The sequence below is a fragment of the Ctenopharyngodon idella genome, chromosome 3, assembly GCF_019924925.1.
Source record: "Ctenopharyngodon idella isolate HZGC_01 chromosome 3, HZGC01, whole genome shotgun sequence".
NCBI classification, from domain to species: domain Eukaryota; kingdom Metazoa; phylum Chordata; class Actinopteri; order Cypriniformes; family Xenocyprididae; genus Ctenopharyngodon; species Ctenopharyngodon idella.
The window spans coordinates 54,618,018-54,635,320 of record NC_067222.1 but is presented as its reverse complement, the minus strand read 5'-3'; the positions used below and the strand labels follow the sequence as shown (position 1 = coordinate 54,635,320).

At 41.8% G+C, this 17,303-nt stretch overlaps 1 protein-coding gene across 1 annotated transcript in view; it reads right to left on the bottom strand.

The window, feature by feature from the left end:
* The window catches only part of LOC127508755 (NACHT, LRR and PYD domains-containing protein 3-like), a 168,586-nt gene that overhangs the window by 94,714 nt on the left and 56,569 nt on the right, over positions 1–17,303 (bottom strand). Inside the window, exon 5 of the mRNA XM_051887105.1 lies at positions 147–1,923. Coding sequence (XP_051743065.1) covers positions 147–1,923 — 1,777 coding nt within the window. The remainder of the gene's footprint in view (positions 1–146; positions 1,924–17,303) is intronic.

The window sequence follows — 17,303 nt, the reverse complement described above, 5'->3', positions numbered from 1 at the left end:
AGTTTTAACTCAGAGTTGGTTGAACCTCCTTATTAAAAAAATGGCCCCCAGGACAGCCAGATATTTCACTCAGAATTTTCATATTTAATTGTTTAGTGATGTAAAATACAACCTTTAATTAAACAGCAATCAGTGAAATTACTCACAGGGCTTTTCTGCAGCATCTCACAGCTGGAATGAGTCTCTCGTAGTTTGAAGATGATGTGAACCTCTTTGGGTTGAACTCATCCAGCACCTTCTCTGACATCAGCAGTATGTAGGTCAGCACTGTGCACATTGAAGACGAGAGTTCTCTTCCTGGGTGTCCACCTGAACTGAGGTATCTCTGGATTTCCTCATATAATGAATGATCCTTGAGCTCAAGTAAACAGTAGAATAGGTTGACTGAAGCTTCATCTGAGATATTCTTGTTTTGTACTTGTTTAATGTATTCAGTTGTTTGTGTGATGCTCACTGTAGTGTCTTCAGTGTGTGTGATCAGGCCTTTGAGCAGGTTTTGACTGGATTCCAGTGAAATACCCATCAGAAACCGCAGGAACAGGTCCAGATGTCCTCTCTTACTCTTCATGGCTTTAACAACAGCCTTCTCTAGTAGCTCCTGCAATACGATATCTTCTTTTGGCTTCTCGAAGAAAAACTGAAGCTCCTGCATGTTCTTGTTCAGGTAACAGAGGAACACATGCACTGCAGCGAGGAACTCTTGAACACTCAGATGCACAAAGCAGAAGACCTTTTCTTCATGAAGTCCATCTTCCATCTTAAAGATCTCAGCGATCATTCCTGTGAACTCAGTATCTTTACTTACATAAATTCCACATGCTTTCAGATCTTCCTCATAGAACACAATGTTTTCCTTCTTCAGCTGTTCAAATGCTAGCTTGGCTAACTTCAAAATCGTTTCTTTATTTGACTTTAAGAGCTTTGTACGTTGTCTTTCTGTTTTTCTGTCATATTTCTGGCTCTTCATGTTCATCTGTATCAGCAGGAAGTGAATGTACATTTCAGTGAGCGTTGTGCTGATGTTCTCAGTGTTGTTCTTAAGAATATTCCGAAGTACTGTGGCCGTGATCCAGCAGAACACAGGAATGTGACACATGATGTAGAGACTACGAGACGTCTTAATGTGTGAGATGATTCTGGAGGCCTGAGCCTTATCTGTGATTCTCTTTCTGAAGTACTCTTCCTTCTGTTGGTCAGTGAATCCTCGCACCTCTGTGAACAAACCAACATACTGAGGAGGGATCTGATTGGCTGCTGCTGGTCGTGAGGTCACCCAGACGAGAGCTGATGGAAGCAGCTTCCCTTTGACCAGACTTGTGAACAGCACGTCTACAGATGATCTTTCCTCAACATTGTTTAATGTACCACTTTCAAAATTCAAAGGCAGGTGACTCTCATCAAGTCCATCAAATATAAACGCAAGTTTACATTCCTTATATAACTTTGATTTCTCCAGGTCCTTCAGTTCAGGATAAAATTTCAGCAGAAACTCATGGAGATTGAACTCTCTGTCTTTAATGCTGTTAATCTCTCGGAATGGAAGCAGGAACACACAGTGTATATCCTGATTGGCTGTTTCTTCTGCCCAGTCCAGGATGAACTTGTGCACAGAGAAAGTTTTTCCAATGCCAGCAACTCCCTTGGTCAGCACTATCTTTTCCTCATTGTTTTTCCTCAATTCTGTAAATATATCATTGCATTTGATTGGTTTGTCCTGTGTTGGTTTGTACTGGAAAGCATTATCAATCTTGAGAATCTCATGTTCCTGATTGACATCTCTCATGTCTCCCTCTGTGATGAACAGTTCTGTGTAAACAGCCTTAAGGTGTGCTTCATTTTCGTTCTTGCCTTCAAAAATTCGCTGTGCTTTCTTCATCATGTTGGTTTTGTGAGTTTCCAAGAATTTTAGCAGCCTTAAAATTTCTGTAATTAAAAATAAAGTAGTTTAAAAAAACATAAATAGGATTGAGGAAATAGCATTAAAAACATTTTGTTATCAGCACAGACTCCAATTGGGAAGTAACCTATCCAGCACTGGCTGTATATTACTAGTAGTGTAGTAGTGATACTGTAGTATCACATGGTTGGTAGAACATTTAAATTGATTAGTGACACAGCACACTTCTGATCAGTGAAACAGACACTTCATGATGATTATGTCCCCATTAACTAATAGGCATCATGACCAGAGGCCTGTTACATAGTTGGACAAACTCTGAGGTTTAGAGTTGACAGTCCAACCTGGTTTAGATCAGGTTCAGTGGTCTCACAAAGCTCAGTATAAACGCTCTCTGTCAACTCAAATTTAAATCAGAGTTGGCATTTAACTCTGAAGCGTGTGCACCTAAAAGTGTGACACGTGCTGCAAACAGCCAATCACATGGAACATGGAAGGTGTCTCTTTTATTCACTTCTCACAATAAAAACAGCACAATCCTTCTCTTCTCTTCTGAAGATTAAGAGATTATAAAAATCAATTAAATTTAACCCATTTATATTATCTAAAAGCAATATTAATTGTCTATTAATATAGTAATTATATGAATATATGAAGAGTGTTCCAAAACGCTATAAATCCATTTTGATTAATTTGAGTAAAAATGTGTTTTCTTTACCAAGAAAGTGGCAAACACATTTGCAGAGTACACTGGAATTAATTGCAACTACCCAGGGGTGTCGCTATACTGGTGTGACAAAGTAAAATATAGCTGATGCAGTAAATCCTTGTCTGACAGTGTAGATTTTGGCAATCATGTTGTTGTTGTTGTTTTCAGATGTTTAAAATCAAATCTATTGAATGCCAGATTCGAGAATTAATCATTCTTGTTCAAATGGCTTTTAAAAACTGTTCATGATTCAGTTTTGGGGACCATAACAGAAGTTTGATGCTGTCAAGGAACAAGCAACAGCCAGCATTTTTCTTCCTCCTGAGTGCCTCATCTTCTTAATCTCCTCACGTAAATGATTCCATTTTGATGGCTTACATTTCTTCCCCACCGCAGAAACCACCACAGGTTCATCAGTGCTGTCAAAATTATTCATTTTTCTGTTTTTGTTTATCACAAAGTACAACGCAGATAAGGAAAACTAGGATGCCAGGTGTATTCAGAGCGCCTCCATTACTGTTTACAGTGCATGGAATGGTGCGCTGTGATTGGTTGAATAGATGTTTCGCATTCTGCAGAGAAGGGAGACTGGCGTTTGTGTTGTTTAAGAAAGAAAGGGAGAAAACATGACAGAATAACATGACGGATATCGCATTTTGCGCAAAATTAATAAATTACTTTTCAATACCAACAAGATACAATACTGATTTTGGCGGGAACTAATTTTTTTTTTTTTTTAAAGGCTTTTATCGCGTTTTGGAACAAAACTCTTCATATATTAAGCATAATTATAATTCATATAATAAATAAATAAATAGCAGCAAAAGATGAGCAATTTCTTTTACTCTAAACTGCTTTAATTTGGAGCGAGAGATATAAAGGGAGTGGTCCACAAATATAGTCTTCATAATTAATAACTCTGATTTGCTGTTGCAAAATATGAACATTGGTGTGATACATATGCGGAACCAGTTTGGTAATTGCCTCCGGCTGGTGCAAAATTGCTGTAACGCTGTTTTGGACAGCAGCCCAAGTAGACTCTCTAGTACTGCCGTGTAAGCGCAAGATCTTGCTTTCCTGCAGCAGGCGCACCTCTATCTGCATCTGCTCTGTTCATTTATTACATTTAGTGCAAGTGGCAATCGAAAGTGAATAATGATAGGTTATATAATGTATAATGTACTGATGTAACAAGAGAAATCGAAACAAATGAGTGCAGCACACACAAGAACTCAGTTAAATGCTACTGTAAAAATGTGGAGTTTTATATTTATAACACGATACATTTAAGCAGCATCACACGACCAAGAGTGATGTCTTCCTGAATACCATCATGATTGTAAACGTGACACTGATTTCATACAACAGTTAATAAACAAGTAGTTAATATTAAGTCACTTACATTTTAGAAGGAATATTGACTGTTTTTGTTTTGTTTCAGCAGCGAAAATAGTTCCAAATAGTAGTTCCAGTGTTTTTGAGTGATTCAGTGTTTTGAATGAATCAGCTGAGTCAATGATTCAGTGACCCATTCTTAAACAGCTGCCTCATTCTTAAATGAATCAGCCATTTGAACAAATCATTTGAATGAATGACTCACTTATTAAGATGGTCACTTGCTGCCACCTACTGGCGGTTTACTATCATTTTCACCCCAACATTTCTTAAATTTAATATTTAAAACAATCTCATAACATTATTTAATGCAGTTGTAATTTTTTTCATTGTAAATGATTTAATTTGATAACAGCCCTATAATGTGTAATTACTCTAATTATATTTATTGATCAAATTTAAAAATTTATAAAGGTTAAAAAAAATTGGTGATATTGGAATAAATATCACAAATATGCAGATTTAAATGTTAAAATTGCAATAGTTTTAACATACTACGACAGGCATTACGGTGGTTTAGGTCGTATCTATCAGACCGTTTATTTAAACGGGGAAAAATCTAAGATAACGATAGTAAATTATGGAGTGCCGCAAGGATCTGTGTTAGGCCCTCTGCTATTTTTAATATACATGCTGCCACTTGGTAATATTATAAGAAGACATGGAATTAGTTTCCACTGCTATGCCGATGATACTCAGTTATATATTTCAACACAACCAGATGAAAACTCTAAATTATCCAATCTGACAGAGTGTGTTAAAGAAGTAAAACATTGGATGACTAGTAATTTTCTTCTATTAAATTCAGATATGACTGAAGTATTACTTATTGGGCCAAAAACCTGTACACAGAATCTCTCGGACTACAATCTGCATTTAGAAGGATGTACTGTTACTCCATCCTCAACAGTTAAAGACCTGGGTGTTATATTAAATGGTTTAGTTCCTGTGTACTTAACCGATCTTCTATCGCCCTACAATCCTTCACGCTCTTTAAGATCACAAAACTCTGGACTTCTGGTTGTACCTTCGATAGCTAAGTCCTCTAAAGGAGGGAGAGCGTTTTCACATTTGGCTCCTAAACCCTGGAATAGCCTTCCTGATAATGTTCGGGGCTCAGACTCGCTCACCCAGTTTAAATCTAGATTAAAGACACATCTCTTTAGCCAAGCATTCACATAATGAATCTCATATCAGATCAATTGCACATGACTATCTTTGCTTAATGTTATGAACAGCAGCTATGCTAATTATTCTCCATTTGCTTTTCCATTTTCCCTGAGGTGACTAGAGAGTACATCAGTTTCAGTTTGGATCCAGCCTCTTAAGAAGACCTCAGATGACTAAAACTTTGGAAGAGACGGCGCCAACTCCTGCGATGACTTCAGAAGATGCAACATCTGGATCAACACGCACATTCGCAAATTTCTATATATCCTAATTATTGTTAATATGTAATTCATTTTTCCAGGAGCTCTTTGCTTCTACCTTCAATTAAATTGCTAACAGTGATTGTATATTAATTGCCTAAATTATTACATTATTAGCTAACTGTATTCTCCAAATTGTAATGTTGACATGCATTCTCTGTAAAGCTGCTTTGAAACGATATGTATTGTGAAAAGCGCTATACACATAAATGTGAATTGAATTGAATTGAATATTCTGAAATAATATTAAGAATAAAGAATATTCTGAAAAAAAGAATATTACTTCAGAATAAATTTATATTTACAACACACAAAACATCTCGGTTATGTAGTGAACAGCTCATTCCAGGGCCCAGTTTATGGCCGGGCCCCTCTCTGTCTGTAACAGTGGACAAAGGTTTGCTACATTTTGATTGGATCTTGGTGGACTAACACAAACAAACTGTCCAACGCCATCAGATAAAGATGTAAGGACAACATCCAGACCTCTCTTAGAGGGCAAGAAGAAGACCTCTTGTATCAAGCCTGGGAAGGACAGGACTTCTCATTGGTCCACATGCAGTTTCTGCCCTTCACCCTATCTAGAGACTACTTCCTAAGGTTGGCCAGATCTCCAGGAGATCAGCATCCCGCAGAGCTTCATGTTCAAGACTGTTGAAACAGATTCTGGCTCCTCTCCCCACTGCATTGTCACCCAGCACAACCACTGGAAGATGTCACCATCATCGGACTCAACCACATGGAATGTAAATATCACTTAACCAAACCTCTTTCCAGAGACCTTGGCATTGTTGTATTTATCAGTATATAATTTCCTAATTCCCATTAGATGTAATATAGTTGATGTTAGTTAATAACCAATAACCTCTCGTTTATTTGTTTGGTGCATAATAAGGTTCTCCACCTTATTATTTTCAGAGAAACAGTTTATCTTTCCATAAGATAACTTAACTCTTCCATAGCCACACCCAACTTAATCACTTGTATTTTATGTATCTTATGCACTTTATTCCTTTATTTTCATGGTATTCATTTAGTAGATGTGTTTGTTATTCTTGTTTGTCTTTTGTTAATAAAATTTATTTTATTACACTTGTGTCCAAGAGGCTCTACAAGTTAGCAATCTCACCAATCTTTCAAATAAATCAGCTGACCACTGTACATTAATTCTAAATAAATGAAAAGCCCCTGTTGAGAGTGTTCTCATACTGCCAAGGTAAAAGACCTTGACTGGTGCCCTGAACTAGGAAAAGGGGGAAGTGGTCATCTGATGTACTCATAATTACACCTTAAGTGACGTGTGATCCAAAAATCACAGCGTCAGCGGTGACATGAGTACCAATCCCTACTTTACTTCGCGTCCTTGAATGGGCGAAAGTAAAAATCACTACAGTTACGTATATAACTTTAGTTCTCTGAATAGGGAACGAGACGCTGCGTCGCAGCGCTGCGGTAACGCCTCTGCGTGATTGCGTCGTGAAGCACATATGAAATCAGTCCAATGAGGTGACGGAACGTCATAGGCGGGTGACGTCACTGACCATGAACTATAAAGCCTACCCGAAAACCCATTCATTCAGCTTCTGGAACAGAACACTGAAGCAAGTTGCTAACGGGCATGCTGGGAGTATGGCAGGGTGACGCAGTGTCTCATTCCCTATTCAGGGAACTAAGTTTACATATGTAACCGAGACGCTCCCTTTCAAGGGAACTTGCGCTGCATTGAAACACTGCGGGAACACTAATACCCACGTCGCCATATGAGCAAGTGACCGTCCATGTGAAATCGATGCGCACACTTGGACAATGACATCTGCGCCCCTGAAGTGGAGCCGAGGTCTAGCTCATAGAACCTCACAAAGGTATGCGGTGAGGACCAACCTGCCGCATCACAAACTTCTTGGAGAGAAACTCCTGACAAAAGTGCTTTGGAAGCAGCCATACTCCTGGTCAAGTGAGCTTGAACAGCCAAAGGTGAAGGCTGGCCAGCCGACTCATAAGCAAGTGAGATGGCCTCAACCACCCACTTGCTCATCCTCTGCTTAGATGCGGGGTGACCCTTCCTAGGTGACCCGAAACAAACAAACATCTGTTCAGATTTTCTCCACAGGGCAGCTTCGTGGACAGCTCACAGGGCACAACAGATTCAACTTCTCCTGGTCAGATGTCCGGAATGGAGGAGGACAGAAGGTCTGCAGCACAATAGGCCTCACAGTATTAGTGGGGACCTTGGGTATATAACCCGGTCTAGGGTGCAGGAACAATTTAACCATGCCGGGTGCAAATTCCAGGCACGAGGGAGATACCGAAAGGGCTTGAATGTCTCCAATTCTCTTGAGAGACGAAATAGCAAGCAGAAAGATTCAGTGTGAAAAACTTCTCAGGGACTTCTTCGATAGGCTCGAAGGGGGCCACAGAGATGCCTTGTAATACAATGGCCAGGTCCCAGGCCGGTACCCTCATGCGAACTAGGTCTAAGTCTTATAGTACCATGAAGGAAACGAGTGATAAGCGGGTGTCTACCCAAAGATACACCACTCAAAGGAGCGTGGTAAGCAGCTAAGGCCGCCACGTAGACCTTTATTGTGGAGGGGGATAGCCCTGTGGAAAACCTTTCCTGCAGGAACTCCAGCACCATGCCAATAGGGCAGTTATCTGGAACCCACAGGTGATTTCCACACCATGAAGTGAATAATCTCCACTTCAAGACATAGAGTTTCCTCGTGTAGGGAGCTCTGCAGTGGAGGATGGTCTCAATAACCTCAGTTGAGAGACCTGAAATCATGAGCTGGGCCCCCTCAAAGGCCAAGCCCATAGTTTCCACAACTCTGGGCGGGGGTGAAGGATCGACCCGCTCGCCTGAGAGAGAAGGTCCTTCCTGATTGGAATCTCCATTGGAGAGCCATCTAGCAAGGATATCAGGTCCGAGAACCATACTCGGGCCAGCCAGAACGGGGCCACTAGCTACAGACGGACCCCGTCCTGGCGAACTCTCTCCAGAACTCCCAAAAGCAGCGCAATCGGGGGAAACTCGTACAGACGTAGCCTCGGCCACGCCTGTACCATAGCGTCCAGCCCCAGTGGTGCTGGGTTTGTCATGGAGAACCACAATGGGCAGTGAGTCGTTTCTCGAGACGCAAACAGATCCACCTCGGCTCGACCGAAGTTCTCCCACAGGAGCTCCACCACCTCGGGGTGAAGTCTCCATTCCCCGGGCCTCAGCCCCTGCCTCGACAGGATGTCTGCTCCCAAATTGAGGTACCCTGGGATATAAACTGCCTTGATTGAGAGCAGCTTCCCTTGGGTCCACAGGAGGATCTGATGAGTCAGTCTGTATAACGGGCATGACCTCAGGCCCCCCTGATGATTTATGTATGAGATGACCGATGTGTTGTCTGAGCGAACAAGAACATGATGGCCTCTGAGGTCTGGAAGGAAGTGTTTCAGAGCTCAAAACACAGCCAACATCTCTAGGTGATTTATGTGCCAGGTGAGATGATGGTCCTGCCACAGACCCTGAGCAGAGCGACCACTCATGATCGCCCCCCAGCCCGTGAGAGATGCATCTGTCGTTAGCGTGACGCGACGACCAAGAGCTCCCAACACAGGTCCCTGGGACAGAAACCAAGATTGTTTCCATATGACTAGGGCATGAAGGCATCGCCGCGTGACCCTGATCACAAGAATAGGATTCCCCCTCGGCAAGAACCCCTTGGTTTTGAGCCACCACTGCAACAGTCTCATGTTCAGCAGGCCAAAAGGTATCACGTTGGATGCTGCTGCCATGAGACCTAATAGCCTCTGCAACTGTTTGACAGTGAGTGACTAGCCTAGCTTTATGTCTGTTACAGCTGAAAGAATCAATGCTATATGAGCAGGTGACAGACGAGCACGCATGACAATCGAATCCCATACCACGCCTAGATAAGTGGTTCTCTGAGCAGAAGAAAACACACTTTTCTTCACATTTAGCCTCAACTCCAATTTCTCCATGTGAGCGAGAACAACATCTCGATGTTGAACCGCCATCTGCTCTGATTAAGCCAGAATCAACCAGTCGTCTATGTAATTTAAAATGCGGATGCCCTGCATGCGCAAGGGTGTCAGAGCCGCGTCTACACATTTGGCGAAGGTGCGGGCAGCCAGCACAGTGCCCTGAAGCGGCGCACCAGCAGGGAACAATTGGCTTGGCTGCATCAGAGAGCTCGTGCCACCCTCGGGTGGCTTGCGGGGACCCTCTGCGCCCTGGCAGTGCGGCAGGGTTGGCATAGCACCCCCCTGAGGGCACCGAAGGAAGACGGGCACCATATGATGCAGTAAACGCCTTCTGGCTTCGGAGGGTACCACCCTCAGGATCCTGAAACTTCTGGCGTCAGGACTTTTTCGCAGTAATAACAGTCCTCAGATCTACTTTGCTCTTTGAGGGGGAGTATGGTGGCAACGCTCTGCTTCTGCTGCGCCCGGTGCGAGGAGCTCGTACTCGGCTTGGGCTGCTCCCGCCCAGCAGCCGCAGAGACCTGGGTTCTACGTGGAAGAAACTGCTGTAGAGCCGCAGCTTGTTTCTTCGACTCAAGAAACCTCTCGGTGACAGTGGAGATAGCATCACCGAAGAGGCCAGAAAGGTTAAGCAGAGCATCCAGGAGGAAGGTTTTATCTCTGTCTTTTATCTCTGTGAGATTCAACCATAAGTGCCTCTCCGTGGCCACCAGGGCTGCCGTAGACCGGCCGATAGACTTGGCCGTCTCCTTAGTGGCACGGAGAGCTAAGTCAGCTGACTGACACAACTCCTGGATGATATCCGCCCCCACTTCTTCACTTTCCCCCAGGTCTCTTAGCAGATCGGCTTGGTATGCCTGCAAGATGGACATATAATGCAGCCGAGTACGCTTTGCCCACCAGCGCGGCTGTAGCTTTAAGTGGCTTGGTGGGCAGTGTCAGGGCTTTAAGGGACGATACAGACTGAGGAGAGAGATGGCTCGCAAGCGTCTCTTCTGTCTTTGGCATCGCCCCATAACTGTGCCTTCTCATACCTAACACATTACTGTATGTTGATGCTTGTGGTGTATATATATGGTATGAGACAGGCTTCTTCCACGACCTCGACACCTCGGTGTGGAGGTCGGGAAAAAATGGTAAGCCCCGACGTGGAGGTTGAGCTGGTCTAGATGGTAAATATCTTTCATCTAATTTGCTCTTAACTTGCAGCTCTTGTTTCTCGGCTGGCCATTCAATGTTCAACTTGGCCACGGCACGAGTCAAAACCTCCACAAGCTCCTCACTAGCAGTAGACTGAAGTGGCGAGTCTTGCTACACTAACAACATCCAACTCCTCAGAACTTGATGTCATCAGTGCAGCTGCCTCAACCAGAGCGGAAGAAACCGCAGCACGTGCTTCCTGACTCCAAATTGAGACACTGGATCCAGCATGTGAGGGCTGAGATAGGGCAGCGCCCATCTCTATCCCCTCTGTCAGATCCATCTGCGAATCACACGACATCAGGCGGCGCTCTGCCTTGGCAGAAGCGGGACCCGAGCCGCGAGGAATGCGAGCCGAGCCACCCTCCTCAAAGAGGGCTCGTATTCAGGAAGACAGACAACAGTAAATAGGACAAACTATTTCACATATAGCGCTTGCTGAAGGCACAGAAGCTTTTCAGGTAGGCTTTATAGTTCCTGGTCAGTGATGTCACCCGCCTATGATGTTCCGTCACCTCATTGGACTGATTTCATACGTGCTTCACAACACAATCAGTTCGACGCAGCGCGAGTTCCCTTGAAAGGGAAATCCTATTTTTTTTCTGAACAAGCAACTTTTTTACTCGGACAAGTGAATGACCATTCTCCATAGGACAAGCACTCGACAAGGCTTAATGTCGAGCCCTGCAGCATGTATTCTTAATGGGCTGCGTTTCACTCACTATTTCATATTGTCTGAGAACAAAAAGAAAAATAAATAGATTAAATAGTTTTATTGGGATTTTGGCTGCATTAAAATATATTATGTGAGCACAAAGAGTAGCAGCAGAGAAGCAAACAAATGTAAAGGGCTGCTGATACTTGGCAGAACGCGATTGCAACTTAATGACATAAATATATTCCAACTGCCATATGACATCATCTATCGACTTTTAACTAAAAGTTTAAAGTTTAACTTTTAACTAATATATATATATATACACACAGTGGGTACGGAAAGTATTCAGACCCCCTTAAATTTTTCACTCTTTGTTATATTGCAGCCATTTGCTAAAATCATTTAAGTTCATTTTTTTTCCTCATTAATGTACACACAGCACCCCATATTGACAGAAAAACACAGAATTGTTGACATTTTTGCAGATTTATTAAAAAATAAAAACTGAAAAATCACATGGTCCTAAGTATTCAGACCCTTTGCTCAGTATTTAGTAGAAGCACCCTTTTGATCTAATACAGCCATGAGTCTTTTTGGGAAAGATGCAACAAGTTTTTCACACCTGGATTTGGGGATCCTCTGCCATTCCTCCTTGCAGATCCTCTCCAGTTCTGTCAGGTTGGATGGTAAACGTTGGTGGACAGCCATTTTTAGGTCTCTCCAGAGATGCTCAATTGGGTTTAAGTCAGGGCTCTGGCTGGGCCATTCAAGAACAGTCACAGAGTTGTTGTGAAGCCACTCCTTTGTTATTTTAGCTGTGTGCTTAGGGTCATTGTCTTGTTGGAAGGTAAACCTTCGGCCCAGTCTGAGGTCCTGAGCACTCTGGAGAAGGTTTTCGTCCAGGATATCCCTGTACTTGGCCGCGTTCATCTTTCCCTCGATTGCAACCAATCGTCCTGTCCCTGCAGCTGAAAAACACCCCCACAGCATGGTGCTGCCACCACCTTGCTTCACTGTTGGGACTGTATTGGACAGGTGATGAGCAGTGCCTGGTTTTCTCCACACATACCGCTTAGAATTAAGGCCAAAAAGTTCTATCTTGGTCTCATCAGACCAGAGAATCTTATTTCTCACCATCTTGGCAAACTCCATGCGGGCTTTCATGTGTCTTGCACTGAGGAGAGGCTTCCGTCAGGCCACTCTGCCATAAAGCCCCGACTGGTGGAGGGCTGCAGTGATGGTTGACTTTCTACAACTTTCTCCCATCTCCCGACTGCATCTCTGGAGTTCAGCCACAGTGATCATTGGGTTCTTCTTTACCTCTCTCACCAAGGCTCTTCTCCCCCGATAGCTCAGTTTGGCCAGATGGCCAGCTCTAGGAAGGGTTCTGGTCCTCCCAAACGTCTTCCATTTAAGGATTATGGAGGCCACTGTGCTCTTAGGAACCTTAAGTGCAGCAGAAATTTTTTTGTAACCTTGACCAGATCTGTGCCTTGCCACAATTCTGTCTCTGAGCTCTTCAGGCAGTTCCTTTGACCTCATGATTCTCATTTGCTCTGACATGCACTGTGAGCTGTAAGGTCTTATATAGACAGGTGTGTGGCTTTCCTAATCAAGTCCAATCAGTATAATCAAACACAGCTGGACTCAAATGAAGGTGTAGAACCATCTCAAGGATGATCAGAAGAAATGGACAGCACCTGAGTTAAATATATGAGTGTCACAGCAAAGGGTCTGAATACTTAGGACCATGTGATATTTCAGTGTTTATTTTTTTTAATAAATCTGCAAAAATGTCAACAATTCTGTGTTTTTCTGTCAATATGGGGTGCTGTGTGTACATTAATGAGGAAAAAAATGAACTTAAATGATTTTAGCAAATGGCTGCAATATAACAAAGAGTGAAAAATTTAAGGGGGTCTGAATACTTTCCGTACCCATTGTGTATATATATATATATATATATATATATATATATATAGAGAGAGAGAGAGAGAGAGCATTAAAAATTAAAAATTGGCATTAAAAAGCATTGAATTAGATTTGATGAAACCTGCATAAACCCTGATTTTCTAACTCCTGACTGCTTTGTCGGACAAAATGGTAGATTCAGCATTATGATTGGTTAGATTGCCTGTCGATCAAACTCCCGGTGAAGGGTCAGCATGAAGTCAAGATATTGATGATGCTAAATTGCCAGCGGATCTTTGATATCTCAAACGGTTTGGCCGTGGCGAGGCAACAAATTTATGGTGAGAAAAGGGAGACAGGAAGTGTGTTATAACATCTGCATACATTGATTGATTTTGATCAAACTTCAGCTGTGTGTTCATTGTAGGTGTCTGATCACATGGAAGTTATAGTGCCACCAACTGGCAGCAGGATGTGTAACTTTCAAAATACTTTGAGATCACCCTCTTATTTTTACCCAATTTGTCTCAAACTTCATAAGAATAATGCCAAGATATGGTGAACGTACACCTGAGAATCGATTCTTGATATCTCAAACACTGTTGCCATGGCAATGCATCAAACTTTAAAATTTGTTTTGGATGCTTTTGAGACTTTTAGCATGCTTCAAATTGCCTGAAACTCGACACACACACCCAGTAGACATGGGCAAAACAGTATAAACGGGCAGGGAGAAGGGCCTCTATAGTGCCACCTTTTGACAAAAGTGGGGGGGTTAGTTTTACCTACAGTCACCAAACTCGTTCTCATCAAGCCAGACAATTTTCTAATTTACACTCAAATTTTGGTTTGAATGTGGATTTTTGAATGGTTTGAAAATGGTTTAATGGTTTAGAAATATATATATATATATATATATATATATAAAAAACTTAAGATAAATACTGGACTAAGATTTACACTGGATTTAGACTTACAAAATTTTGAGATGCAAAAGATTACTGAACTCATTTCAAAATGACCTATGACAGTGTTTCCCAAGCTGGGGTACGCGTACCCCACGTGAGGTGACAAAAGCGGGTACATGAACAAAATGCTGAGTAGTTCATTTAATTCTACCTTAAAATTATATTAAAACCGAACAGGTTTTTCTAACTGCCAAAATCAAATTACCTCATCATTTGCAGTCATAAATTACTGTATCCACCACACATATGATAGATTGCATGCAGCATGCTGCTTTATATCGGTCTAAATTAGGCTACTGCTGTTCTCGACAATGCATCTTTGTAAAAGTGGGAATTTAGCACTTACTCGCATGAAGGACAAATATACAGACAGTGGATTAATGTCGATTTAAGACTCAAACTTTTCCGATACAAAAACATACCTTGTGTGAGTTCTTGTATTTAATGATGATAACGAGCAAGAACACAATTGTTCCCGAATATCCACGACTGCAAATGCGACTATTATACAACAGGTCTAAAAACAAAAAGTACATTTTAAACATGATACTGTCAGTATTTACTTTATTTTACTTACAAACCCGATTCCAAAAAAGTTGGGACACTACAAATTGTGAATTAAAAAGGAATGCAATGATGTGGAAGTTTCAAATTTCAATATTTTATTCAGAATACAACATAGATGACATATCAAATGTTTAAACTGCGAAAATGTATCATTTTAAGGGAAAAATAAGTTGATTTTAAATTTCATGGCATCAACACATCTCAAAAAAGTTGGGACAAGGCCATGTTTACCACCGTGTGGCACCCCCTCTTCTTTTTTATAACAGTCTGCAAACGTCTGGGGACTGAGGAGACAAGTTGCTCAAGTTTAGGAATAGGAATGTTGTCCCATTCTTGTCTAATACAGGCTTCTAGTTGCTCAACTGTCTTAGGTCTTCTTTGTCGCATCTTCCTCTTTATGATGCACCAAATGTTTTCTATGGGTGAAAGATCTGGACTGCAGGCTGGCCATTTCAGTACCCGGATCTTTCTTCTACGCAGCCATGATGTTGTAATTGATGCAGTATGTGGTCTGGCATTGTCATGTTGGAAAATGCAAGGTCTTCCCTGAAAGAGACGACGTCTGGATGGGAGCATATGTTGTTCTAGAACTTGGATATACCTTTCAGCATTGATGGTGCCTTTCCAGATGTGTAAGCTGCCCATGCCACACGCACTCATGCAACCTCATACCATCAGAGATGCAGGCTTCTGAACTGAGCGCTGATAACAACTTGGGTTGTCCTTGTCCTCTTTAGTCCGGATGACATGGTGTCCCAGTTTTCCAAAAAGAACTTCAAATTTTGATTCGTCTGACCACAGAAGTTTTCCACTTTGCCACAGTCCATTTTAAATGAGCCTTGGCCCAGAAAAAATGCCTGCGCTTCTGGATCATGTTTAGATATGGCTTCTTTTTTGACCTATAGAGTTTTAGCCGGCAACGGTGAATGGCACGGTGGATTGTGTTCACCGACAATGTTTTCTGGAAGTACTCCTGAGCCCATGTTGTGATTTCCATTACAGTAGCATTCCTGTATGTGATGCAGTGCCGTCTAAGGGCCCGAAGATCACGGGCATCCAGTATGGTTTTCCGGCCTTGATCCTTACGCACAGAGATTGTTCCAGATTCTCTGAATCTTTGGATGATATTATGCACCGTAGATGATGATAACTTCAAACTCTTTGCAATTTTTCTCTGAGAAACTCCTTTCTGATATTGCTCCACTATTTTTCGCCGCAGCATTGGGGGAATTGGTGATCCTCTGCCCATCTTGACTTCTGAGAGACACTGCCACTCTGAGAGGCTCTTTTTATACCCAATCATGTTGCCAATTGACCTAATAAGTTGCAAATTGGTCCTCCAGCTGTTCCTTATATGTACATTTAACTTTTCCAGCCTCTTATTGCTACCTGTCCCAACTTTTTTGGAATGTGTAGCTCTCATGAAATCCAAAATGAGCCAATATTTGGCATGACATTTCAAAATGTCTCACTTTCAACATTTGATATGTTATATCTATATTCTATTGTGAATAAAATATAAGTTTATGAGATTTGTAAATTATTGCATTCCTTTTTTATTCACAATTTGTACAGTGTCCCAACTTTTTTGGAATCGGGTTTGTATTTACAGTATTTATTTTGCAATGAAATAATAGTTCTAACGAAAACCACAGCAGAACTACAACACACGTCTGTGTTTCGAGAACAATTCTGTGGCTTTGAACGAATCGTGAGAGTCAGTGATTCAATGATTCATTCACAGCCACTTGTTTCATTACTGAATGAATGACTCGATGACTCACTCATAAAAACAGTGACTTGCTGACACCTACTGGCGGTTTTAGTTTAATATGTAAAAGTTTTACTTAGTTTTACCATCATATTTCTCTATTGAACATTTTTCATTTAAAACATTATTCATTTTATAAAGTTATTGATAAAGGTAAAAATATGCACTGGAAAAATCAATTTAGGGGCAAATATTGTCCCTTAATGGAAAAGGTGTGACTAGCTATTGTGGTTCAACGGGTTTGGGCCCGCCATCGCTGCTTGCAAGTATATTTATTATTCTTTTCCAAAAAGAATCACATTTTTGAGGGCCTAAACATGCTCAAACTCATGAAACTTTGCACACGTCAGGACTGGCGAAAATTTACATCTGATATAGGTTTCAGAATCGGGTGGGGCAGAATGGCTCGATAACGCCACCTATAAAAATTCAACGGTGTGCGCCTCGGGCTACACTTGACGTACATGTACGAAATTCAGTACATACATGTAACATCCCATTACCTACAAAAAAGTCTCTAAGTCCTAAACGCAACAGGAAGTTAGCCATTTTGAATTTCCTGTGCGATTTTTGTGCAGTTTTTGCCATTTTCAGGGCTCATACCTTAACAAACTCCTACAGTTTTAATTCGATCATCTTCAAATTTGGTTTGTGTAATCATAAGGCTTGTGCGGCACTAAATTATGAAGATCTTGATTTTTCATAAAAGGGGCGTGTCCCTGGCGGCCTAACAAATTTTGATGTTTCACCATGAAACAGAAAGTTGCTGTAAGGCAAACAATGTCCGATCTGCCCCAAACT